At 42.6% G+C, this 27,311-nt stretch overlaps 1 protein-coding gene across 2 annotated transcripts in view; it reads right to left on the bottom strand.

Moving 5' to 3' along the window:
- PIR (pirin) overlaps positions 1–27,311 on the bottom strand; it is an 82,629-nt gene that overhangs the window by 37,474 nt on the left and 17,844 nt on the right. For both annotated transcript variants that reach the window (XM_036305443.1, XM_036305444.1), the window contains exons 4-5: positions 20,005–20,088; positions 17,194–17,400 (exon numbers count right to left, since the gene is read on the bottom strand). In XM_036305443.1, the coding sequence (XP_036161336.1) occupies positions 17,194–17,400; positions 20,005–20,088 (291 nt within the window). The remainder of the gene's footprint in view (positions 1–17,193; positions 17,401–20,004; positions 20,089–27,311) is intronic.

Below are 27,311 nucleotides of genomic sequence, written 5' to 3'. Positions count from 1 at the left end.
TGGTAATTGGTGTACGACCGCTACCCTTCCCATTGGCTAATCAGGGCGATATGCAAATTAACTGCCAGCCAAGATGGCAGCCGGCAGCCAGGCAGCTTAAACTGAACATGAGGCTTGCTTGCTTCAGTGACGGAGGACTCCAACGTTCCCCGCCTGCCTTACCGGCCTCTGAGCTTGCAGTTTAAGAAACATTGTAACAAATATAGACGCTAAACAAAACCCCAGAAACCAGCTTTCAGAGAGCTGGGATCTCAGAGCTGGAGTTGATACAGAGTTTCGATTATAGAACCTAAACAAACCAGATACCTGTTTTCAGCAGCAGAATCCTCAGAGCTGGAGCCAGGCTAAAGCTGGCCCAGAATAAAAAAAAAAAAGAAAAAAAAGGAGCAGTTGGGAGCTTCAGTCCCAGCCTGAAAACAGCCCTCAGCCCCTCACCCAGACTGGCCAGGCACCCCAGTGGGGACCCCCACCCTGAAGGGTGTGTGACCAGCTGCAAACAGCCATAATCCCCTCACCCAGGCTGGCCAGGCACCCCAGTGGGGACCCCCACCCTGATCCAGGACACCCTTCAGGGCAAACCAGCTGGCCCCCACCCATGCACCAGGCCTCTACCCTATATAGTAAAAGGGTAATATGCCTCCCAGCACCGGGATCAGCAGAGCCGCGAGGCCTCCCGGCACCAGGATCAGCATGACAGGGGGCAGCGCCCAAACCCCCTGATCGCCCTGCGGCTCTGTGAGTGACAGGGGTGGGGCCACAACCTCCCTATCGACCCTGCTCTGTTTGTGACAGGGGAAGGCGCCCCAACCCCCTGATCGGCCCTGCTCTGTGCCTGATAGTGGGGAGCTCCCCAACCCCCTGATCACCCTGCGGCTCTGTGTGTGACAGGGTGCGGTGCCCCAAGCCCCCCACCCCACGGACCCTGCTCTGTGTGTGACGGGGTAGAGCCATAACCTCCCCATCGGCCCTGCCCTGAGTGTGAGAGTGGCGGCGCCCCAACCCCCTGATCGGCCCTGCTCTGTGCATGACAGGGGGGAGCTCCCCAACACCCTGATTGGCCCTGCTCTGTGCGTGACAGGGGGGAGCTCCCCAACCCCCTGATCGGACCTGCTCTGTGCGTGACGGGGGCAGCGCCCCAACCCCCTGATTGGCCCTGCTCTGTGCGTGACAGGGGGTGGCGCCACAACCTCCCCATCGACCTTGTCTTGAGTGTGACAGGGGGCAGTGCCCCAACTCCCCAATCAGCCCTGCTCTGAGCCCGACCAGGGGCTGCACCTAGGGATTGAGCCTGCCCTCTGCCACCCGGGAGCAGGCCTAAGCCAGCAGGTCGTTATCTCCCGAGGGGTCCTAGACTGCGAGAGGGCACAGGCCGGGCTGAGGGACCCCCCCTCCCTCCCCGAGTGCACAAATTTTTGTGCACCGGGCCTCTAGTTAGTCTTTAATAATATCTGTTATAAAAATCTCCCACTTTGGCCAAAACTGGTTTGGCTCAGTGGATAGAGCGTCGGCCTGCGGACTGAAAGGTCCCAGGTTCGATTCCGGTCAAGGGCATGTACCTGGGTTGCGGGCATATCCCCAGTGGGGGATGTGCAGGAGGCGGCTGATCGATGTTCTCTCTCATCGATGTTTCTGACTCTCTATCTCTCTCCCTTCCTCTCTGTGGCAATCAAGAAAATATATTAAAAAATAAAAATAAAAAAAAATAAAAATCTCCCACTTTGTTTTTAGCCTTTAATCGCATTGATGACAGTTCTAATATGGGACAGATCTATCAATCTTTTCTTTCCAATGCTTTTAAACTTAGAAAGTCTTTCTCCATCCAAAGATGAAATTAAATATTTGCCTATATTTTTCTAGTTCAACATTTTAAGCATTTTATTCTTTGATCTATGCCATATCTATATTACTGTGAGGTGTGAGATCATGAGCTAAACTGGTTTCTTTTTATAAATGGTCAACCAGTTGTCCCAGTTAACTCTTTTCCCCACTTGATGATAATATTCTTTATCATTATTATGTTTGCATATACACTTGGATCTATTTCAGGTAGGTTCTGTTTCTACCAACCACAAGGAAGAGCCTCAATGGAGAAAACTTCCCTAATTAGTTCAGGAACCCGAACTAACAGAGGAAGATGTACGCCATAAGGAATTCTTGTCATCATCTAGTACTTCTCCCACAGGGCTTCCCAATCTCTTTGTCTTCTCCCACCACTTTCCCACTCTCATAGTCTGCTGGGCTTTGCACTAGGGAGAAAACCAAACACAGAACATTTTCTCTACCACTTATACCTTTACACACTCAGGAAACTCACTACCACACCCCTTTGGCCCCTGTGTGAATAACCATACCTTCCTCTTTTTCCTGGAGATCTTATGGCTTTGAGGAAATGAAAAGTTGATTTACCACATTATTTAAATCAAATTTGCAACTCTCACTGTTTAGAATAGGCTGATGGTCTTCAACAAAATGATGTCTTCTGTCCTCCATCCAAAGCACTCTGATTTCTGAATTCTTGGTTATTTTAAAGAATTCTGATAAGGAGTGGGAGATTAGTTTCCGTCCCCAGTGCCAAAGGTATCGTGGGAAGGATTAAAACCCTGTAATCATATTTTGACATATACATGAAGTGCTACATAAAGAGAAAACAAGAAACTCTTAGGCAAAATGCCAATGGCTCTGTATAGGGTGAGAGTTAGAAAGGGCCAGACAACATTTTTAACTTTTGTGAACAATAATGATTGTGAAAAATCTTGAGCATCAAACTGTGCAGCTAACCAAGAATTTTGGTCATGGCCAAAGTATCCTGCAGTCTATTCTCTACACCATCCTTTTCAAGCAGCACTTTAATCAACAGTAACACTCGCGTCCCTCTCCTTCTCACCTTTTGGTTTTTAGGGGAGTAGTAGTGAGGATAGGAAAGCTAAAGGGGAAGAGGATTTCACAGTCCTGAAATTTAACCACAGACATGTAAATTGTGAAACTGGACTTTGATTTCTTCACCCTTTGAGTCAGCATTCTTGAACAAAATTGGCTTACAAATGTTCTAATTTTTTGAAAATTAAAAACAGAGAAAGAGCATATGCTCATCTCTTATATGACCAATCCATCTATAATCCTAAAAAGGCTGAAAAGTACAATAAAACCACAAATGATCCCCGAATATGACAATAGGGAGCCTTCCTATCCCTTATCACCCATGCATGGGTAAGGTATTCCAAGGTGAGTCAGCAAATCTATTAACCAATGCTAGAATATTCTTCACCAGGCTTTATAACATTTTTAATTTCTATTAGTTACATTTGGTATTTACTAAGATATTTTTATGAGTTCTTGCAAGAAAGTGCATCAAGATGAGAAACTATTTGGCAAAGTTAAGATTTTATAGAGCTCTGGGGACTGATAACTTTGTGTAGATATGATTAAGGGGGAATTTATTATGGCACAGGGCTTCTCCTATGTGATCATTTGTATGACATTGTGACATGGTCAGAGGTGTGTGCTTGTACAGACATGAAGGTACCCTATTTGTGTAGAGAGAGAGGTTCATTCGGAAACTTCTTTCCATGAAAATCAACTATGGTATTCCCAAACTATAGAGACACTCAGAAAGTTTAAGTACAGGGGCTAAATGGTATGATAAGGCAAGGGTACTGTGCAAATAAAATGGGGAAAAATTTAAAAACCCGAGTGTGGGTCTAGATTCCTTCTACAATGAGCTGTCTGACCTTGGGAAAGACTTTTTTGCTTAGTTGGGTTGCAGTATCCTCATCTGCAAAGTGTTGGGATTGGAGAGCTGATCTCTCATGTCTATTGCTGCCAGACATTCTGATTCCAATAGAAGTTCCAGAAGAAAAAGGAAGGGTAGTTCTTGGTCAGCTCTGAACAGCATCTCATACTATCAATTCTAGACTCATGCTGCTCTAAGGACTTCGTTCAGATCTTAATACCCTGTCCATTACAGCAATGGAAGAAGTAAATGAATGGAATGTTTCTGTCCAACTAAATCTGCTGACGGGCTGGAGACCTATGGAAGGGTCAGTACCTAGCTCCCAGCTGGGACAGGAAATGGTTCAGGAATTCCTGGGCAAGTCAGAAGTGGTCAGCTCCTGAGCAAATTACAGAGGGGTCAAGAATGTCCTCTGTAACCTTCAATATCTATCTCTTCTCTCAGGCCCTCTCTGTCTTTTAAGTTTCTGTGGATAAAAACCTGCTCTTAGCAGAAAAACTGATTTATATTGAGCTGTTTCAAGCTGGTAATGACCTATATGAGCTTGTGTTTAAGAACACAAACTGGGTAGCAGCCATCTCATTAGAATGTCTCAGTTCCCTCCAACATTAGGTTGTTTGAGAAATTGATTGGACACATTTTATGTGCCTCCTCAGAGTCTCTCAGCTTTAGCTTCTGAGTTCTTGGCCACTTATGAAGACCCCTCGGTGCCGTCACTATCGTCATCCTAGCAGCCTTGGCCTTTTTCCTGACTACCAAGTTCTGAACGGCATTGATTGCTCCCACTTTGGTGGGAGATACAGAAGCTCCAGAGCTCCTGGGCTTGACCTGATAGACCTACTGAAGCTCTGGATCCACACCCAGACTTGAGTGAAAATCCAAGCCACAGGATGTGGTATATGGCCTCCTCAGAGGCTGCCTCAAGGGTCTAGGTATCACAACTCAGAAGGGCACAAAATTAGCTCCCATGGGGCAGACTTTGCCCTAAAAGGAATGGAAGATGTAGGATGACAGAAAAATTCTTCCTCTTTCTTTCTCCATTAGGAAGTCTTTAGGTCCAGTTTTCTGAACAGGTATTCTGCACCAGCAAAGCAAGTATCTGCCTCACTTCCCTTCTCCTCCCTCACTCTCACTGCCCTGGGATTAAACATAAGACCTGTTTTTCAGAGAACCCATATTAAATATAATAGAGGAATATGCAAATTAGCTGGGACACCATAACGTCACAACTGAACAGCAGGGACCTGAGGCTACATGGTGCCTGGCCAGGGCGAGGGACCTAGGGTTGTGCCCCCCGCCCGGCAGGGTTTGACTGGGGACCTCATGCTGTGCCCCCCACCCAGCAGGGGTTGATGGGGACCTCAGGCCATGCCCCCCACCCAGTGGGGCTTGACAGGGGACCTGAAGCTGCACCCCCCACCCCGGTACTGGGCCGGGGGACCTGAGGCTGCATCCCCCACCTGGCGCCTGGCTGGGGGACCTGAGGCTGTGCCCCCAACCCAGAGGGGCTTGACAGGGGTGGGGCTGGCCAGGTCTGGGTATCACCCAATGGGGGTGGGGCCAGCTGGGTCTGGGTCTCCTGCATTTTCGAAGCACCTGCAGGTGGTGGGCGGGGACTTGACTCTAGGTTCTGCAGCACGCCCCAGACTCTGACAGGAGGGAGATTTTCATATACATTTTACTAATTTTCTTTCATCTCTGACACTTCTATTATAGAGAAAGGGCAAATAGCAATATTAAAATATTTCCTCTAATTAATTCCCTTTTAATGTGCACAAATTTCATGCACCAGGCTACTAGTATTAAATAAGGAGTAAAAGAATGGATACATGTCAAGCACTTAGGACATCACTGCCCCATATAGTTATCACTAGCCATATGAGGCTACTGAGCACATGAAATGTGGCCAGTGTGAAGTGAGATGTATTTTAAGTGTAAACTGCACATTGGATTTCAAAAATTTGGTACAAAAATACAAAATATCTCATTATATCTTTATACTGATATATGTTGAAATGATATTTTGAATAATTGGGTTAAAGTATAGTGTTAGAATTAATTTCTTTTTACTTTTTTGTGTCAACTGAATATTTTAAATTACATATTGGTCTCATAATGTTTTCATTGGACAGCTCTGGGTTTAGAAATTAGTAACCTGTGAGCCCACAAAAGATATTAGCCATTTTCATTTCCTTTCCCAAAAAGTTCTAGAGATTTGCTATCAGTAAAGACTAATAATAAAAGGGAATGTGGGAACAGACAGGAAGACATGAAAAAGGAAATAAACATTTGTTAAGTACCCTCTTTTTCCATAGGCACATTATATAACATACAAATAATTCAAATACTATTCATTATTATCCCTATTGAACAGATAAATAAAAGCTCAAATATTATTTTCCTAAGGTCACAGAGGCATTAAACAACAGAGCTAAAATTTGGACCCAGGTCTGATCTACTTGACTCCATAGTCCATGTACTATTCAATCTATCATACTGTCAAAGGATTGACTCTCTGATGGTACAGTTTTGATAATGTAATAGATTTTTCAGCTTATGTTAGGGCTTTCTTTACCTGTCCAGAGGAGCAGAATTCTTAATTAAGCTTCAAGTAATCATAATTATATCTGACACCAAGTTGTCTCAGTACTTTTTAGTATGAGTTTGACCCAATTATTTAAAAGCTACATGATCTCAAGAACTTGTGCTGCAGTCAAAATAAAGTAGTGTTTACAGCTATCAACAGCATAGCTTTCTACAGTATATATGCCAATACAGTTCTTTAAAATACTGACATCTATCTCATGTATATCCACAAGGGCTCAGCTTTTAATGCAACATACAAGAGCCTCTGAAGCTCCCTGAAGCTGTCCTGTATATTTCACTGTGGCTAGAGAACATATATGTAATGTATTCCTGGGGAAAGACTTATTATATCCAAAAAGTATAAGCCTTGACAGCCATAGAAGTGATTACACTAATATGCAAAGTGGTTACTCATCTTTATTGAAGGTGACACCTTGTTGTTTTTATAGCTTTCATTATCCTCTTAGTCAAAATTTCCTTGTTAATTTTCAATCCCAATTACTAGGGCCAATGATGTATGAATGGCACAGATGTAACTTCTGGTTTAAAAGTGCAGCTATCCCTTCATTTACTGGCAAAGTAGGGCTTGTCAACACCATTGGAATGTACTTCCTAGGTGATTAGGTCAGCAGGGACATCTTGAAGGACTAAGAACATCTGGCACCCTTTGTACACACCAAGAATTGTATTTCTGGGATGAGTGGGCTGCCCTGGGCAAGAGCAATCTTTTGTACAGCTGATCTGATCAGATGCAGACCACTGTTTATTTTAACATTCCTAACTGCAAATGAAGTGCCAACTATGGCTGCCTACCATAGGACAAGTCTTTGAAGTGCTGGGTGCATTTCTTTGGTGTCCTCTGATTTACAACAAGACCTAATTGTGCCTATTCTCAACATTGAATCAGAACCAAGTTTTGCACTTGTCTGTGGAATGATACCGATCATCTGCTTGGGCTACATGGTCTGTGTTGGGCAGGTCCTATACAATGAATTGCTTTGTAAAATTCAAGATGAGACAGGACTGCACACAGCACCCCTCCCTACCCTAACCACAAACCACGCTATGGAAAACCCTGGGAGAGAGAGATGCAGGACTATACATACAACCAAAGTCAGCCTTAGGCAAAATCCAGGAATAGACAAACTTGGTTTTAGATTTCCCTCCAGCCCAATATTTTGCATCATTTCCCTTTTCCTTGTCACAACCCCACCAAATCTGGTTGCCTATGCAGCACCCCATCCCATCACAATCCCCACACACTTACTACACTCCTACTATCCAAGCCTTTTATACAAATCACTAGAGGCCCAGTGCATAACATTTGAGCTCAGGGGTGGGGTGGAGGGGTGGGAGTGGTCTCTCAGCCTAGCCTGCACCCATGGGAAGCGGCTCTAAGCTGGCAGTCAGACATCTTTAGTGCTGCCATAGAGGCAGGAGAGGCTCCTGCCACCACCCCTGCACTCGCCAGCCGTCAGCCCGGGTTCTGGCTGAGTGGTGCTCCCCCTGTGGGAATGCATTGACCACCAGGGGGCAGCTCCTGCATTGAGCGTCTGCCCCCTGGTGGTCAGTGAGCATCATAGTGACTAGTCATTCTGCTGTTTGGTCAATTTGCATATTATCTTTTTATTATATAGGATTATTATATAGTATTGTAAGACACGACCTCTGCCCCCTCTCTTTTCTTTCTTTCCCTCCCTCCATCCACACAAGCAAAATCAATTCTCCCTCCTCCAGATTACCATGCAAGTTTTACATACTGCTATTTTAGCATTTCTCGTATCACGTTATACTGCTGATGTTTATCAGTTTCTCTCCCAAGCTAGACTGTGATCTTGATGACAATGGTTGTATCTCATTCATGTATCTCTAGGGCACTGCATGATGTGCACTCAGCAGGTGCCTAATGACTGAATGAACAGAGCTCATAGAGAAATGGGGACACATGAATTAAATAACTGCCACTCCAAAAACCTTATGTGTGGTTGACAGATGGCTGTGTGGATCTAGAGCAGCTAAGAAGGCTTCATTGAAGAGTGGGGACGTACATTGGACTTTGGTGAATAGTGGCAAGGAGACGGAGATGGTGAAATCAACTCCACATTTCTACTTTGCACTTGATAATATCTCTTCCCCTCAAATGCTCTGTTTCCCCTTTGCTCTATGTCAAAGGGAGCCCAGAAGGCTCTCTGCCTTATGCTGGAATTTCCTTTCCTCTCTCCCTACATTCGCCCATTAAAATACATTTGTTTAATGTCTCAAAAGGGAATTTCAGCCAGAATTCATTGCGTGATTTTGACTCTCATAGGTGGGACTTTTTTTTAGAATTCCTCATAACATCTAATTAAACATGGACCAAAAAAGAAAAATCAATGTAAATAAGAACCAGAAGAAAATGAAATGGTTATCAGAAACATAAAATTGCATTGTTAAAAATCTTAGATTCTTAAAATGATCAAACATACTAGTTCTTAAGAAACTACCTTATAGATAATGTGCCGGGGTCCAGCCCCAGCAGGTCCAGGGGTCCCCAAAGGTGTAGACGGAGTCGGCGAAGAAGGAAGGACACGGAGACAGTGTTCAGTTGATCAGCAGCCTTGCCAGGATCTCCAGCCAGGATCTCCAGCCAAGTTCTGGTCTGGATCTCCAGCGAAGTTCTGGCTAGGATCTCCAGCCAGGTTCTGTGTCCATGTTCTCTTGCTAGGTTCTCCAGGTTCTCCAGCCAGGTTCTGTAGCCATGTTCCCTCACTAGGTTCTCCAGCCAGGTTCTGTCCAGGTTCTCCAGCCAGGTTCAGTCACCAGGTTCTAGTCAGGTTCTCTTGCCAGTTTCTGTAGTCAGGTTCAGTCCAGGATCTTTTGCCATGTTCTCTCCAGCGAAGTTCTTCTGTCTCTAGAGAACGTTCTGTGTAGGTTCTGTGCCTCCTGGTTCTGTCTTCTTAGTTCTGTGTTCTAAGCTCTGTATTCTAAGTTCTGACTCTTGCTGTCTTGTTACGTCTGTATTTATCCCAGTTGATTCAATCCTATCAATCTCTATTACAAAGGTTAGGGCGTTTCTTATCTCCATTCCAGGGAGTAAAGATTATGTAGCTTAAGCATGATTGTTCATAGTTAAAGTGATTAATTACCCGCCTGGCACTTAGTTAAGAGGTTTTATTCCCTCCCTAACTTCAGGGGAAAATCCCTACCTGGGGATTCAACCTTTCTCGAAGAGGTGACCTTGGTTAAAACACAGCGCCAAGAAGGTGAGCAAACATATTAAGAACCGTATGCCATATATGCCAGGTCCCTTGAAACAGCAAGGATGGACCGGCTCCCAGCAATAATGGACATCTATTTTTTTAAATGTCCATTCAATGCTTAATGTAACAGTATTTTTCTTCGCTCTTGTCTTTTGCATTTGTACCTATTTTTCTTACACTGAAAATCTTGATTCCTAAAAATATAACAAATTTACTCATTGTTTGATTTTAAAACTGTTTTAAAATTGTAATGCTGCCCTAGTTGGTGTTGTTCAGTGGTTAGAGCATTGGCCCACACACTGAAGGGTCTCAGGTTTGATTCCCAGTCAAGGGCACGTACCTGGGTTGCAGGTTCAATCCCCGCCCCTAGTTGGGGCCAGTGTGGGAGGCAACATCAATGTCTCTCTCTCTCTCTCTCTCCTCCCTTCCACTCTCTCTAAAAAATCCATGGAAAAATATCCTCAAGTGGCCCTAGCCTGGTTTGGCTCAGTGGATAGTGCGTCGGACTGTGGACCGAAGGGTCCTGGGTTCGATTCCAGTCAAGGGCAGGTACTTGCTTGTAGGTTCCTCCCTGGCCTGGAGGCAACCAACCAATGTGTTTCTCTCACATCAATGTTTCACTCTGTCTTTCCCTCTCTTTTCCACTCTCCCTAAAAATCAGTGAAAAAATACCTTCAGGTGAGAATTAAATATATATATATATATTAGAGGCCCGATGTATGAAATTTGTGCAAGAGTAGGACTTTGTTCCCCTGGCTGCCGGCACTGACTTCCCTCTGGTACCCGGGACCCGGGCTTCCCTCGCAGCCCCAGCTTTGTCTGGAAGGTCGTCTGTTAGGATGTCCGATCTAATTAGCATATTATGCTTTTATTTTAAATATATATATATACACATACACACATACACACACACAAATATATCCTCAAGTGAGGATCAAGAAACAAAAAATTAAAAAATAAAATAAAATTGTAATGCCAGTATGGACAACAATAAACTAACAAATTAGAAACAGCCTCATAGAGAACAGACTGACAGCTGTCAGAGGTGAGGGGGGCTGTGGGGTTATGTGAAAAAGGCGAAAGGATTAAGCAAAAAAAAACACACAAAAACTCATAGACACAGACAACAGCATGGTGATGACCAGAGGCAAAGGGGGTGGGGGAGGTAGAAGAGGGTAAAGAGGGCTAAATGGTGACGGAAGGGGACTTGACTTGGGGTGGTGAACACACAATACAATATACCGATAATGTATTATAGAACTATACCCCTGAAACCCATATAATTTTATTAACCAATGTCACCCCAATAAATTCAATTTAAGAAAACTATGAAGTTCAAAAGTTTGTGCTGTTCTTTTTGTCTTTAGTATATTTCCCATTAAAAATGTACACTCAGAGAACTATGTTTAAAAGCCCTTAAAATAAATATTTTCTCTGTGTGGTAATGTTGATATCTTTACACAAATGTTAGGTTCTTCATTTGTTTCCACTTGTTTTTCATTTTAAGTTTTTTTTTTCTGTTCTGGTTTAACTTGATGTTTTAAATATGTTTACATTTTCCAAATTAAAAAGAAAAGACATACTGAGAGAAGTCTCAGGTCCATCCTTACCCAACCCCTCAGCCCAAAGGGAATGTTTTTAGAATCTCCAGTTTTTAAGTCTATCACAGAGCACTGATTTATAAATAAAATAAATTAACAGAGAGGCCTTTGGAAGGGAGAACTCCTTTCTGAGCAAGGGTTGTTTTCCTTCTGTGAGAGCTGGGCGACAGCTGGAGCCCGTTATCACAAGCTCCCTGTCACAAACCCACTGCCTCCAACGCAATCTCTGCCATTAGGAGAATATCTATCATTCTTTTTTGAACTAGATCCATGAACTTGCTGGAGTACTTCAAGGCAAAAAGAGGAAAAAAACAAGGTGTGCAAGTGCTACCTGTTTTCCTGATTTAATAGTTTTTAAAATGCTATTTTGAGAGTTGTTCTTTCAAGCTCTCCCCATATCACAAAGTGAACAGAAGCCAACTCGGAAAGGTAGGTGAGGGGAAGAGCTGAGAATTTGAGGTCAACTGCAAAGTTAGCAAGATCTATTTAAAATGTGCAACATACATTCAAAGAATCCAAATTTACCCTGAAATAGAGAAATAGGTACCATGCCAAAATGTTCTAAGTTTACTCTCTAGTATTATGATTGTCAAAACCCCACTGCTGCTTGGACATGCTATAAAAGTATTTCCCTGAAAGCTACATAAACTGTAATTTTTAAATCCAAGTAAGGTAGAAGGAGTACTGACAAATTGTGTATCGCTAATAAGGTGTTTCAAATGAAAGCAAAAGCTGGAAAATGTGGTTTTCTCTCTGGTTTCTCAGGTGTTTCTCCCTAGTTCTGGTCTAGGACAGTGTGTGTGTTTCTGCATGTGTGGACGCCAATGGCCTGCCACAGCCCGGAGACTCTATCAAAGGTGACAACTACAGACTTGGTTATACATTTCATACCAACCCACAACCAACACAGGTTGCTTAGTGAACAGGTTGCTTTTGGCTGGGAGAGAACTGCCCAAGGAACACAGGGTCTTCCAATGCCTGCTGGAGCTAAACCAGGGTAAAGAACGGATATATCCAGCAGGGATGCATTGAAAGCTGGTATGTGTTCCCCTACTTGAGATCTAGCATGCCCTGAAAGCCCACAGTAAAGATGCAAGTAAAGCAGACAAGAAGCCTTCCTGTGGACCCCCAAAGAGAACCACGAGCCCCAAACCTCTGCTCCTCATTGTTGTCACTGTTTCAATTTAAGAAACCTGCAGGAAACAGTTTGGGTCTTGAAAAACAGTCTGGTGTCCACTTTTAAAGGAAAAACATCAATCTGGTTTTCATTTCCCTACTACCTAATTCCTTAAGTAGTTTAGTTTATTTTAAAATATAATTTAGCTTATTTTATTGTTCTCTCAACTCTTTAGTTAGCTCATATTAAGCTTATTACAGTAATTCTTAATCCCTATATTGTCTTATCTTCTTACTACTTTGCCCACATTTCTCTCATTCCAGCATTCCTTTACATTTTAATGATTTCACTTATGGACCCAGAAAAATATTTCTTGATTTTCTTGTATGTATCAGGCATTGATTCAGGCCCTGGAGACACCATGGTAACAAGATCTGAGTGAATTACATGAGGCTGTTTTGGAAACTGAATGTTTAAACGTTTGGTTATCATCCAATACATGAATAGTGGTATACAGTCTGTCCTTCAGAAGGAAGATTCTTTTGTTACAATTATAGGGCACACGAACACTATACACAGTTTTTGCAAAGGAGTATTGTTCTAAGTTTGTACACATATTAACCAATTTAATCCTCCCAATGATCCTCTGGGTCAGTATAAGCACCTCCATTTTCAGATGAGTACCCTGAGGCCCCACAAGCATAAGTGACTTCTTTAAAGTTAGTCAGTGGTGGTGTTGGCCTTGACCCAGGCAGTCTGGCTCTGGATTGCCTTTTTCTGACCCCATGGGGCTGAGGCCTCCTTAAGGTTTCCTTCTGACATAATGGAATTTAAAACAGCAGGAGGCAAGTAGAGGCGTTTGCTGGAAAAAGAATCATGTTTCAGAGAAAACTGGCAATAAATATTGCTGATTGGCTGCCTGATAAGGATGGAATGGGGTTTGAAGGATTTCATACTCTCATGAAATAAACATGTGATTTTGACCTTCCAGAGGTGACAGAAACTATTCTAAGTATTCCATCTTTATCTGCCCCCCCCACCCCCCCACTTTCAGCCTTCACTTTAGACTGTGTTCTTCTGGCAGAATCTTGCTCAAAATTGGCTGTGGCTTCCCAGGGCTGAAACACATATAAACTGAGAAACAGGGACACATCTGTCTTGGGACTAGCAAAAGGACAGCTGAGTTGCTTGCAAAAGCTAAATAGTATCTTGCACAAAACCCCCTCGCCTTTTTTGTGGGTGTAGGAACTAAAGTCCAGAAAGGTTAAATAAGATTTGCCAAAAACCACAGAGCTGAACCCTAAAATCTTCTATAAGCTCATAATCAAACTGGTCCTAGTGATGAGTAAGCCCCCTGTCTTGGATGTCATGGTCATTACACACATTACAAATAGTGGTCCCCAGACCACAGCTTCAGCATCACCTGGGAGCGGTTAGAAATGCAGACACTCGGGCCTCACCCTGACCTGCTGAATCAGAATCTGCGTTTTAACAAAACACCCAGGTGATCATGAATTTTGAAGTTAGAGAAGTGCTGGAATGGTCACTAATTACATTTTCTAGATATTTTACTTGTGGGGGTGGGAATTGATGTTGACTATATTAGTTACTAGAGGCCTGGTGCATGAAAATTCATGCACTGGAGGGGGGTCCCTCAGTCTAGCCTGCCCCCTCTCACAGTCCGGGAGCCCTCAGGGCCAGGAGGTGACCCGGTGATCAGGGGAAGGTGACACCCAATCATACCTCTGCTGCTGCCACTGCCATCAGCACAAGCCTCGGCCGGCCCTGGTTACCTGAGCCTCAGGCTGTCCTGGTTACCTGAGCCTCAGACAGCCCTGGGCAGCTGGGCAGCCGCCATTCAAGGCTTGCCTGTGCCTCGGGCATCGGCTGGGAAGCTGCCACACAAAGCTCGCCTGTGCCTCAGACCGGCCCTGGGCAGCTGGGGAGCTGAGGTGACTGGGGGACTCCGGAGGCAGGCGCAGGGCGGGCCCGGCCTTGCCACGTGCCTGCCACCCCAGCAGGGCTGAGGGGACTGGGTGCCACCATCTTGTGGCTGTGGGCGCCACCATCTTTGAGGGCGGGCAGTCAATTAGTATATTCCCTCCTTATTGGCTGTGGGTGCCACCATCTTTGCAATGGCAGGCGGGTCAATTAGCACATTCCCTCTTTATTAGGTAGGATGAGCACATCAATCTCTTGAAAAGGTATATTCTAAGCCCCACCTGGCAATTTAACCTAATGTTATCTTCAGTTTGTTTTATGGAACATCTAGACTTTTTATGATCCAGTCAGTCCTTGGTGAACATAATTTAATTTAAGGTTCCAGATGTAGAAAACTATGTTTTTATGAGATCCAGAAAAAAATGGCAAATAGTCCCCCATCTTTACACTGACTCATGCTGGTGTCTTTTTCTTCAAAGCAAGTTAATTACCTTTGTCAAATCCCAGCAAGTCCCTTTAGCATAATGAGCACACATAAATCTCATCCCAGCTCCTACCCAAGGTAACATGAAGTAATCAAAATAATAATAGTAACAGCGACTACTTATGTGGTGCTGACAATGTGTCTGATGCTGTTTTAGTAGTTTAATGTATAAAAAACTCACTTAATCCTCTAAGCAATCCTATATGATGGATGAGAACCCTGAAACACAGAGAGGTTAAGTGGCTTAACCAAAACCACACAGCTGCTTCACGGTGGGAATTCTAATCTAGGCCATTGGTCTCCAGCGTCCATACTGGTACCCACAACAACACATTGTTTCTCAAAGTTCAAATTAATACTAAACAGGGTTGGAAGAGTTCCTTATTAAAATTCTCTCATAATAAAAACCATCATTGACTTACGAAAATGTAATTCACTTCAATGATTTTACTCAACAAAAATAAGAAAACTTAGAGGCCAGCAGCTATCAAGACATTATTTTACAAAGTTAAAACATTACCGTTCATCTCTAATTCTTGATTATGACTGCAAGACTATGCAGTCTGCTGCTTGGAAGTGCTTTAAATGTCCTTGTGCCTGTAATTGGAATCAGCTCTGACATTAAAATGGCATTGTGTTTTCTATAAATGAAAAGCAGTTGTGAACTCGGAGGATTTGTGACATTGCTGGCTTTGCTTGCCTATTAAATCAGTGGTCTCATTTCTCATTTTAGCTGCAGACAGCTCAACACTGTTTGTAAAGGAAATGTTAAGGACAATTCCACAAAGCCTTGTGCTCTGGTTGAAGTGGAGACGGAGGTATCTCCTGACATGTCCCTAGAACATTAGAGTCCTGGAAACATGGAGTGAGAAGCCCCATAGGAAACAGAGGATGCAACTTCTCATGTGCATGAATTCAGCTCTCCTTAGGCCTCCCTGACTCCACACATAGCTACGTCCTTTGCCTTACACCAGAAAGACCCCACAGTATCTGAATTGTCTTCTGTGGCGCTGAAGGGAAGGGAACTCTTGCCATACCACTGGAAAGGGCACTGCCCAATGATTGATGAAACAGAAATGGGTCACAGAAATACAATGAAGGGTCATTTTCCCAACTGCAAAGTACACATAGAGAGCAGGCAGATATATTTGCTTAATAGGGAGCACATTTTGATTCTTTTTCCTTCAATTACTTCTGTTTGCACTGAAAACACAAAGCAAAATAATGCACATGCCCAGACCTGGTACAGGTAAAGAACTGTGGTTATAGCGTAGGAAATACAAAATCTGTAAGTCCCAACCAAAAATCATGAACATCCTGTTGCCCATGAAATGCACCCCACTGAGTGGTTGGCTAGAAGCCACTGTCAAGCCATTGTCCCTGTGGGTGTATCTAAACAAAATTTAAGTTTATATAAATTAGTGTGTAAAGTAGTTTGAAGTGCTGGCTGCCCACAGGGAGAATGGCAAAGTGGTTCCTAATTTCTTGATGCTCTCAGCTCCTGTTGGCTTGTGTGAAACTGGGTGTCAGGACCCCTATCAGGTCCCCTGGGATCCCATTTCTGTGTCCCCCACCCCAAACTCAAGGGCCATGAGTAATGACTTGGGGTAAGACAGCATGAAAGCCCAGCTGCCTAGCACTGGGGTGGATCAGGACAACTTGGAGGTGGACTGATCCTTGAGTGCCCATCCTCTTTGGGACTTTACCTAAGATGATACCCTTGCTTGGCTCATGCCCTTCCTATCCTGGTTTCTTTTACTGCCCCCCCCCCAGGGGAACTTCCTTTAAAATCAGTTACACATGAATTCTCATCTTGGGTTTACTTCTGGGAAACCCTACCTAAGAGACGACTCTATGTAGCTAACTTCCCAGCTGGCTGCTACTTTGAACTTGGCCTCCCCAGCAGCAGTTCTCATGTGCATCTGACATAGTACCTAGCATACCCTTTTCCTACCACAAATCTGTCCATAATCTTTAGCGTCAGTTGATCTAACGTGATTAAAATGGCGGGAACCTAAGCTGAAATATTATAGTCTTAGTTGAGAAGAATGTACAGTGTAAAACAAGTACGGGATAAATAAATGTTCAAATTAATTTTAAAATAAACCTTCAGGAAGTGGAGTTGGTTTTTGTTTTTGTTTGTTTCTTAGAGTTGGTGATCTTGCAGTTCCAAGGAGTTATAAACTCGCACAATAAGCAAAAGGAAAGACATTAAATCTGCACACACATTAAGATATACCTTGAAAATTGCTTTTTGACCACATTTTTAATATGAACTTGTTTTCTTATAATTTTTCTAACTCTCTGGGTTTGCATGTGGCAAAAAATTCTGGGTCCCATTAGTTCCACTTATTCTGACACCTCTGAAGCAAGTCCAGCCCATGAACTGTGGCACACTAACTGTGATGAACCCAGTGAGAACTGACAATCCAGACAGGGCCATCCTATGTCATTGAGCAACTCAGTTTTCACAAACACACAGCAGCATGGCTTACCTTTACTCCCAGGGCTTCTCCAGAGATGACAGCAACTGTCACACCATCCTTACTGGGTTTAGGAATTTCTTTACTTTTCAGTTCCTGGTACTGAGGCTCTACCATCTTCTCTGAGCTCCTCAAATTAACCCATAGTTGTAGGCCATGGGCTGGTTCCTCTGAGCATGGCATCTCGGCGTGAAGAATGCCTCGGCCTGCAGTCATCCACTGCAAATACCAGGCCAACAAGAGGGAAATGTAACCCAGGCTTGAATAAGGCTGCAGGTGGGACCATTATGACACAGTAACTAAGTGAGGTACCTTACAAGTGTTTCTTTCACAGCCCTGGGCCTCGTGAGGAATAAGAAAACAATGATAACTTCTGGAATCCTTTCTAGTTTTCCCAATGTATCCCATGCTTCCTATTTTAAATCAAAGCATCAGATCTGAAATTCATACTAATAGAAGGAGTCTCTCTTTAGTATCCTGAGTCTTCAGCTGAGCACTGAGATGGGGAGATGCAGGCAGACAGTATATTGGGAATTGCTCTTGGGAGGAGGAGGAAGAAAGAAGGAGAAGGAGGAGGAGGAGGAGGAGGAGGAGGAGGAGGAGGAGGAGGAGGAGGAGGAGGGAGGAGGAGAGAAGGAGAAGGAGAAGGAGAAGGAGAAGGAGAAGGAGAAGGAGAAGGAGAAGGAGAAGGGGAGAAGGAGAAGGAAGGAGAAGGAGAGGCGAAAGGAGAAGGAGAAGGAGAAGGAGAAGGAGAAGGAGAAGGAGAAGGAGAGGAGAAGGAGAAGGAGAAGAGAGAAGGAGAAGGAGAAGGAGAAGGAGAGGAGAAGGAGAAGGAGAAGGAGAAGGAGAAGGAGAAGGAGAAGGAGAAGGAGAAGAGAAGGAGAGGAGAAGGAGAAGGGAAATGAGAAGGAGAAGAGAAGGAGAAGCAAAGAAGGAGAAGAGAAGGAGAAGTCTAAGGAGCAGAGAGAAAGGAACGGAGAAGACGAAGAAGTAGAACGCAAGAAGGAGAACGTCTAAGGGAAGGAGAAGGAGAGGAGACTGAGACAGTAGAAGTCGAGCCTTAGAAGTAGAAGGAAAGGGCAGAGAAGAGAAGGCAGGAGAAGAGAGGAGAAGGAAGGAGAAGAGAAGGAGAAGGAGAAGGATGAGACTCATCAGAGAAGGAAGAGAATTCCGACTGATACGAGAAGGAGCAAGGGCTCGAGTACAGTAGAAGAAGGAGAATGTCTTATCTGAGAGGAGACTGTAAATTATCCTGATAAGGCCAGAGCCGTATCCTTCTCCTTATCTAGCCTCGTTCATCATCCGCCCTTCCCCTGGGCAGGGGGTGACGCCAGCCAGCAATACAGTTACAACAAAGGCCTTAGCCAATCTAACAGGGAGGTCTGAAGTTGGATAAACCTTCAGAATTGTCCCAAATTCAGATGAGGTAGCCAGGTTTTTTATCCCCACATCAGCAAGCCAGTGATTGTGTGTCAACCCCCCAGGAGGGAGCACAACCTTGGAAGAGGCAGTTCTTGCTGCAGTGGGCAGTGCCCAGGGTGGGATGCAGCTGTGAGCCATCAGCAGCCAATATTCACAGCAGCTGGAGAATGGGTAAGTGCAAGGGCCTAAAGATACATGTGCAGGCCCCATAGTATCCACTATACCATGGATGGGTGACTTGAGTTACTTGCTCAATTCCAGTAATGGAGCCCTCACTACTTGGAGAAAACAGTCATTGTCTTCACTGTTATGCAGATTCTTCAAGCATTCATTTATTCCTTTATTAAGAGCATATTAGGGAAGAAGAATGGAACATGATAGATTTCCTGCCTGTCTTAGCTTGGGTTCTCCCAGAGAAGATCCTGAGACAAAGACTTCAGTGCTGGTAGTTTATTTGGAAAATGGTGCAGAAAGCACAAGCAGGGAAGAGTGAGCTAGGCAAGGGAGAAAGCCAAAAAGGGGAGGTAATGAGCAGGTTACATCTGTGGGTATCTGGAGCTTAACCCCACAGGGATCCACACAGACATACTTTATAATTGTTGCATGGAGGGCAGAAGAATCACCACGTCCCTGGTCAGGGCACACCAGTCATCATATAGACTTTTCAAGGCCATCTCCACTTTATAATTCTGCTCCAGTGAAAGGTTACTGTTAACTTTTGGCCACAACTCTATCCTTTTGCTTTTTTTTCCCTTCAAATTCCATGTTCATTAAAACACCATGAGTCAAATATTTGCAGTTATTAATCTGCCAAAAATGTAAATGATCCCAGAAAGTAGCTGATACAGAGTTCGGATTTACAAAACTCGCAAAGATTACCCAAGCATTTCCTAGAGATTTTAAATTCTAATACATATCAGACAAGACTAGGATGGTGTCAGGGTTTGGGTCATTGTCTTAAGTGACAACACCTACTCCTTCAAATGAGCTAGAGATAAGTAGTAAACTGTTTCAAATACAGCAGAAAGGTCTATAAAGATGAGGATTAAAACTGGAATGCTGAATTTGGCAATTGGGACATTATGAGTGACCGTAACCTGAACAGCTTCATGAAATGTGTGGGGATTGCTGAGAGGCCAACACTGATTTCAGTGAGTGAAGAATGAAATGGAAGATAAAGGAAGTTGAGACAGTCACTCTTGATTACTCTTTTGAGAAATGCAAGTAAGAGAAAGACTAGGTGGGAATTAACAAGTGATTGAGGGAATCAAGAAAAGTGTGAAAGAGGAATACGAGAGACCTGTGCAAGTTTCCAGGTGTGAATGTACTGGCAGTTGGCAGATCAAACATGCATACCCAATGACTAGTAAACCATCAGCAATTCCTTGTTCTTAGCCATACCTGCAGGTCTCCTGGGTTCAACTGACCAACGTGTCCACAGAAGTCTTCATGGGCCATGCTGCCCCCTTCTAGGAGGTAAGATACCTTTGAAAAACAAGCATAAGAACAAGTAGGTGTTGGATCGCTGTGAATAGTTGTTTACTTTTCCCACAGAAAATAGGTTCAAGAGAGTTTCAGGAGTAAATAAGATAGTAAAGAGGGCCCAGCTGAGGGAATGAATCTCAGTGAAAGGGCAGTGCTAGCCCACACAACGTCTTTGAGATAATTTCACATAGGAGCCACTTCCTTCCAGCAGAGACAGACCTGGGCATGTCAGAGCTTAGACCAATAGGCCATGGCCCTGCCATGGTGGGTCCTGGAGCTCAGGGTGAAAGAGAAGCAGTTCCTGTTAAAACAACAGGGGCCCAGTGACCAATGCCACATCCACAAAGGTATGCGGAATGACAGACCTAAAAGCTAACTTGAGAACACTTAAAGTAAATGTATTTCTGACACCAGGCACATAAACTCACTAAGTAATCAATAAATGTTTGTAAAACATGTCAAATGAATTCATATGAATTAAAGTCAACTTTTCCAGAGGCAAGCCCATACTAAAGCTATAAGTGAAAAGAAATCTGGGCTGTTCAATAAAGTAGTCACTAACTGTGGTTGCCATTTTTTGATATTTCCATCCCTATGGAGATATCCTTTAACATTAACACTCCTAGGCTCTTGCTGTACTTCACCACCCCTGAGAAGGAAACAACTTAATCTGACCGGTGGACGTGAAAGCAGAAATTGCTTAGCTGAAGCCCTGCCCCTCTCCTTCCCACAGAAAGCAAGTGCCCTCTTTAACTCTGTCTCTGTGAGAAGGGCCAACCCTAATGGTGGTGACCTGCAGGAATCCCGCACAGCCAATGATATCTGAATGAAGTCTGTTTGTTTCAAGTGCAGTATTCAGAAGCCCAGTTGCCTGCATATATAAGCCATATTCCCCAATCTCAGCTTTATCAGAAGTAAAGGTATATTGTCTGCCATCTTTCTTACTCTTTTATCTTCTCAACTAGTTCAGAATTCAGACTAGGAAAACAGGCATTGTTTATTCTGCCTTCTCATATGTCAAACTAAGGTCAATGAAAGACGTGATACCATCGTACTGTTGAAATCTTATACCCTTATAATAATCCCACCTCTTCTTCAGCTATTGGGTGCCAGTTCCTGAAACTAAATGTTTATAGAGCACTTACTACAGTGCAAATCTGAGCTAGCTGACATAAGGACTTTCCATGTGTCACCCTGCAGAGCAATGTCATTGAAGTGTATAGAATGGCCTCAGTAGCAACTTTTATCCAAGCAGGTGACTACAGAAATTGAAGGTTCTAGATTGTGATGGTTAATTTTATGTGCCAACTTTACTGGGCTAAGGGATGCCAAGATAGCTGGCAAAACCTTATTTCTGGGTGCATCTGTGAAGGTGTTTCTGGAAAAAAATGAGCATTTGAGTCCATAGCATAAAGAAGATAGCCCTCACCAATGCCGGGGGATGGCGCATCACCTGATCCATTGAGGGTCCAAACAGAACAAAAAGGTGAAGGAAAAGCCAATTCTTGCTCTCTGTTCTTTAGATAGAACATTTATCCTCTTCTGCCCTTAGATCAGACTCTGGGACTTATACCAGTAGCAAACCCCCACTCCAGTTTTCAGACATTGGACCTTGAAATGAATTATATCACCAGCTTTCTTGGTTATCCAGCTTGTAGACACCAGATTGTGAGACTTCTTCACCTCCATAACCATGTGAAGCAATTCCCATAATAAACTCCTCTTTATATCTATCTCTGTATATCTTATTGGTTCTGTTTTCTGGAGAATCCTGACCAGATGTTAAGTCTTAAATCCCCACCTGGGAACTTAGTATAGCAATGGAAATAGTGCAACATTGGCTCAGAAATAGAAGAGACCCATTTGTATGGAAAATTAATAAATGATGACAGTCATTTCAAATCAGTGGGGCAAGGATCCATTTTCTAATGAACAGTATTGGAACAATTGATTGACCATATGAAAAAAGGGAGTAAGCTCCCACTATACACAGAAACATGTTCCAAATGGATGAGAGATTTAAATGTAAAAAAATACACTTCTAAGATTTAAATCTAAGGAGACAAGGATATAAAATGCATATGCAAATCGATCTTTGAGATTTTTATTATAACAAAAAGACAGGAACAATCTGGATGACGGGTTAATAGAATACACTTAGCTAAAGTATGGTATACCTATACAAGGGAATATTATGCAACTGTTAGAGTAATATTTATATGTAATATAAATCTCTATTACTGACACAGAAAATGACATATTATTTAATCAAAAAAGCAGGTTACAAAACAGTAATTTTATTTAAAGGGTTCATATACAATGATCCATGTAAATGGGTTTATTTAAATAACATTGGATCCAGTTATGTCAGGATATGCATAAAGGTGCTCTTACCAAAGGGGTTCATTCACCTGTGCACATTAAGCCCAATCAAACTTGAACAGGAGTTCTCTGCAAAGAAACTAAAGGTTTATTTAAGGAAATGATGCCAAACCTGGAGTCACACAGGTGAGCTGTTATCTAAGACCTGGCTCCCCGTGGCTCCCAGAGGATGGGTTATATAGGGGAGAAATCATTAATCATAGTAACTAAGGGAGTTAGGATCGTGGTCTCTATTGATTGATTGTTGCTAGGATAGGGGTAGCTGATCATTGTGGCTGGGCCTGATGTCAACCATGGCGTTGCTCTGTCTGGTTTCCCAAGGGTGTGGTCAGTGGGATCTTTCTGCTTTTCTGGGCCTGGAGCTGAAACACAACTGAGGCCTAAATGACATATTTAGTTTGACCATAGTCTGTCTCTATGGTCAACAGACCTAGCCTTTGTTCCTAAGATTAATTGATGCTGACCAGAATCTCATTGTCCTAAGGGCTTAGAGAACACGCAACAGAGAAGGAGGCAGGTGAATCAGAGTGTTCCTAGGCTGGACAAGGCCGGTTTAAATCAAAAGGAGAAAAGGTCAGAAAAGAAATGAAATTTCTGTGTGGTTACAGAGCCTGCATGGACACACAGCAAAATGTGAACTGTGGTCATCTCTAGATGGTGGAATTGCATCTACATGTTGTGGCCTTTCCACTTTTCTTATAGTTTGGGTGTTCTGGAATGAGTACTGTACTTTTGTACAACAAAAACAAGCCATTTGTTTTGGTAAAATATAAAGATGCTGCTGGTAATCCGTGAATGAACATAAGTGATATGCTTTGTTCCTAGGTGAACTTTGTTCCTATTAATGAACTGTTTTGGTGAACTAGGGCTGGGCAGGAAGGCAGTGAAACATATGGGAAAACACTAAGAATCAGAAGAATAACTCCATGTTACATGTGAGGACAATGTAGCTAGCTCTGACTTCAATGTATTAGCAAGTGGAGAAGATTTGGAAATGCGATAGAGGACACTCAGGCCAAAACAGGATTCAAGCACAAAGCTTAAAAATTCCAAATTTCAAAGTAGCAGCCCAACTACCAGGAGCATTGTCTAGAATTGCTTTCCTTTTCCTGTTATGCATGCATTTTTTAATTAAAAATAACTGCATAATAAAGGCAATTTTCATTGTTTGGGCTGAAACTCTCCTTTAGGTTCTCAAAGGGGTCTCTTTCAAATCATATTCTTTCCATCCCGTAAGATTTTTTCAATTATCCAAGTTGAGGGGCTTTCAAGTTGTTAATCATGTCAGGCAACTTTATAAAGTAAATTATGAAATTATTTCATTTAAAGATGAAAATGTACATGGACACCAAGAGAGGTTTTTGTTTGTTTGTTGGTGTTTTGGTTTTGTTTTTGCAAATTTTATTTTAGAAAGCAATTCCAACATTGTTTCTAAAAGATTGAGAAGCCAATTGAAAAGGATACCCTTTTCCTCTAGTTTTGAGGTAGGCATTTCTACTTCTCTCTGGTAATACAAAAGTAAACCTCACTTCTCCCATCCTAAATACTATAAAATCTGAATTAGAGAGGTCTGGTCTATGAGGATTTGCTGAGTCTGCAATGCCTACCTTTGACTACTTACAGCAAAAACCATACTTTTAGTCTTTTGGGGGAAATCTGAAACCAAAGAAATGACGGACTCTTTATGATTATCTATCTTTCATTTTATTTATTTTTGCTAAGCGGTATAAATGCTACACTGAGGCCTTAAGTCTAAATTAATGCCTGCAAAGAATTTTTTAAAAATCTCAAGCAATAATTTTTGAGTTGACACAATCCAGATGATTTTTTAGGACATTACATAATTGCTAACACCTGGAGATTTGCCATGGGTGGTTGATGGATTTGGGAATGTTATGTTTAAACTCAAGAGTTGCATGTTAAGTAAGAAATGTGTAATCGGAAACAGGTGTTTTCTTAAAGGACTTGTCATGCTTCCTGATCCTGCTTGTCCTTTTCCTTCTTCTAGCCCTAAACTTTCCATGGATCTCTACTAAATACTTTTGCTTCCTTGTCTGTTATTTCTTTTTGTATTTTGTGTGTTTGTATTTGGAAGGAGAAGGGTACAAACCCACAACAATAATGAAAGAAAAATGTCACTTGCAATGTGAAATTTAGGAAAGGTATACCTCAAAGAGCTATAAATTCAGCAGAATCACAGCACAAGATATAATATAGTTTGTTGTTTCTTTCTGGCTGATATTCAGAAGGAAGAGTGTGATGACCTAATTTGATATTACAGATGCAAGGCTTATTCTTTAAAGCAAAACGTCTATGTTATAGATAAAACTATGTTTTCTTATAATTTCTATTTGCCCTCAAATGGTGGTTTTTCTCTTGGTAGCTGAGAAGGAAAAGGAGGGGGGAAAAACACACAAGTTGAGTTCATGGCTGATGAAAAAGGCCTGAATATGAGATTCTGATGATCGTATTCCTGAATCTAACTATGCAGATGAGCTGAATTGCAGACTCCCTGAGAACCTTCCAGCTGCTTCTAAAACCCCAGAGCCAGGAATGCCCTTCCTCTTCAAACCCCACTCAGTATTCAATCTCCCACGGAATCTCCTCAGACAAACTCCCCATGGCTCCTCATGTAGTCATCAGGCCAGCTTCTTAACTGATAAACTTGTATCTTCTAAATCCAAAGTCAGGGTGTTCACATTCATTGTTTTATTTCCATGGTTATATTGAAGGAATATCAAGAAAATGGTTTGCCAACTTCTATGATTAGCCAAATTTCCTACACACAAAAGTGTTGTGTCTGTACCCAGGGGGAAAGTGGGTGGTTAGAAGTACTTTTGTTTAAGAGTGCCCCCTGCTGATCCTAAACGTGTGCTCAATATTTTTCTGCAATAGGCCATGTATCTCTGTGGCAGGTTGTCATTTAGACATCAAACGATGAGCTACGTTGTGGTGTAGAGGGAGGTTCTTCTGCTCAGCACAGTCTCTAGTTAAAAGCTGTCAAAGCAGACACTTTAGAATGAAGTGCCTGAATACGCTCCCTTGCATACATGGTCCCAGGCAGTTTTGGGGCTCACAGGGCTCTTACAAAGAGAGAGAGGTTTAAGGGAACTATGTCAAGTCCCCTCTTGTTTTAATATTTTGTTAAAATTCCAAATAATAATAATATTTAATTAAGCACCTGATATCTTTTGATTGGTGCATTATTATTATTCCCTGATTCGATTCATTATAAGGATTTAATTTCTCAGACTTTTAGTCAATGTGTTCATTGTACTTGATATTACTGGGCCACAGTTTTCAAAAATTTGGACTTCAAGAAGCAATAAAACATTTTAGAATAAGGGGTTTTGAGCCTGGCCAGTGTGGCTCAGTGGTTGAGTGTCAACCTATGAACCAGGGGGTTACGGTTCAATTCCTGGTCAGGGTGCATGCCCGGGTTGCAGGCTCGATCCCCAGTGTGGGGTGTGCAGGAGGCAGCTAATTAATGATTCTCTGTCATCATTGATATTTCTATCTCTCTCTCCCTCTCCCTTTCTCTCTGAAATCAATATAAATGTATTTTAAAAATAAGAGGGAAAATAAAGAAGTATCAAAAAAATAAGGGGGTTTGATATAGGGATGCCAACTTTTTGTCTCTTAAATAAACTTTAAATTTTGTAATAATTTTTAATCCCTTTCTCTCTCCTCTCTCTCTCTCTCTCTCTCTCTCTCTCTCTCTCTCTCTCTCTCTCTTTTCTCATTTTTGCCTTCACAAGGAAAATGTCATCACAGACTCCTAAGTGGAAAATTAGAAAAATGAACACAATGATCAACCCTTGTTCACCTAAGAAACACTAAGAAAATATGAAGATAAAAGACATGAACACTAAATAGAAGTACATTAGTCCCAGTAGAAACATAGAACAAAGATTAATTTTGATGAATAAAAATCTGGAGGAATTGGGGAGTAATTCATGGAGGAGGCAAGACCCCACCTGGTCCTTAAAAGATTGGAATATTGGGGAAAAGCTGGAGTGAGGTGGGGTAAAAGGGTTAATAGAAGGAGGAAAAGAGTTTTTAGGTTGTAATAAAAGGTCATAAGCAATGAAAGGACAATTTTATTTATTATGTTATTACTCGATAACAATTTGTCTCCTTGTGGCTACAAGAAGGACATAAATGATTGTCCTTAAATATCCAGGCAGCTAACCAACCTAATCCATTTTCTCATTATACTGGAAGTTCAGAGAAGTGAGAGCATTACTTTGCACTGACAGGCAGGAAAATTTGGAGCCCTCAACCATGAACCATGAAAGCATTGAGTCCCATAGTAAGTGAGTAACGGCAAGAGTATGAGGTGTTTAGTTTGGGGATCTGTATCACCTGTAGAATCTAATTTGTAATACTAATGTGTCAATGTATTGAGACAATATCAGATGTAGAGAAATCAACATTGTTCCAGAAGGAGTAGGAGCATGGGAGAGTGGTGAGGCATGGGTCCGGGATCAGATGGGCCAGCCCAAGCCTGCCCTGTATGAGTTGTGTGAGCTTGACAAGTCAGCACTTCTCTGAGCCTCTGTTTCTTCATCTGTAAAACAGGGGCTAACAATTCCTACATTTCAGGATTGCTGGTGAAGAACAGAGGTAATACACTGAAAGCATGTGTAGCTTCTCATGAAACTGGAAGCTAATGTTATTGCATGGCAAATGTCATATGGGTTTAATCCTGTAAGGTAAGGCATTTCATTTTAAGTAGATTGATGGATAACTCCAAAGCAGCTTTGCTAAAAGTGTTGAATATCTGCAAGGAGCTTTTTATTGTGCAATGATCTATGTTCATTTATTGTGGACTTATTTTT

Source organism: Myotis myotis, unplaced genomic scaffold (genome assembly GCF_014108235.1).
Source record: "Myotis myotis isolate mMyoMyo1 unplaced genomic scaffold, mMyoMyo1.p scaffold_m19_p_4, whole genome shotgun sequence".
In the NCBI taxonomy this organism is placed as follows: domain Eukaryota; kingdom Metazoa; phylum Chordata; class Mammalia; order Chiroptera; family Vespertilionidae; genus Myotis; species Myotis myotis.
This window is presented reverse-complemented; position numbering and strand designations above follow the sequence as displayed.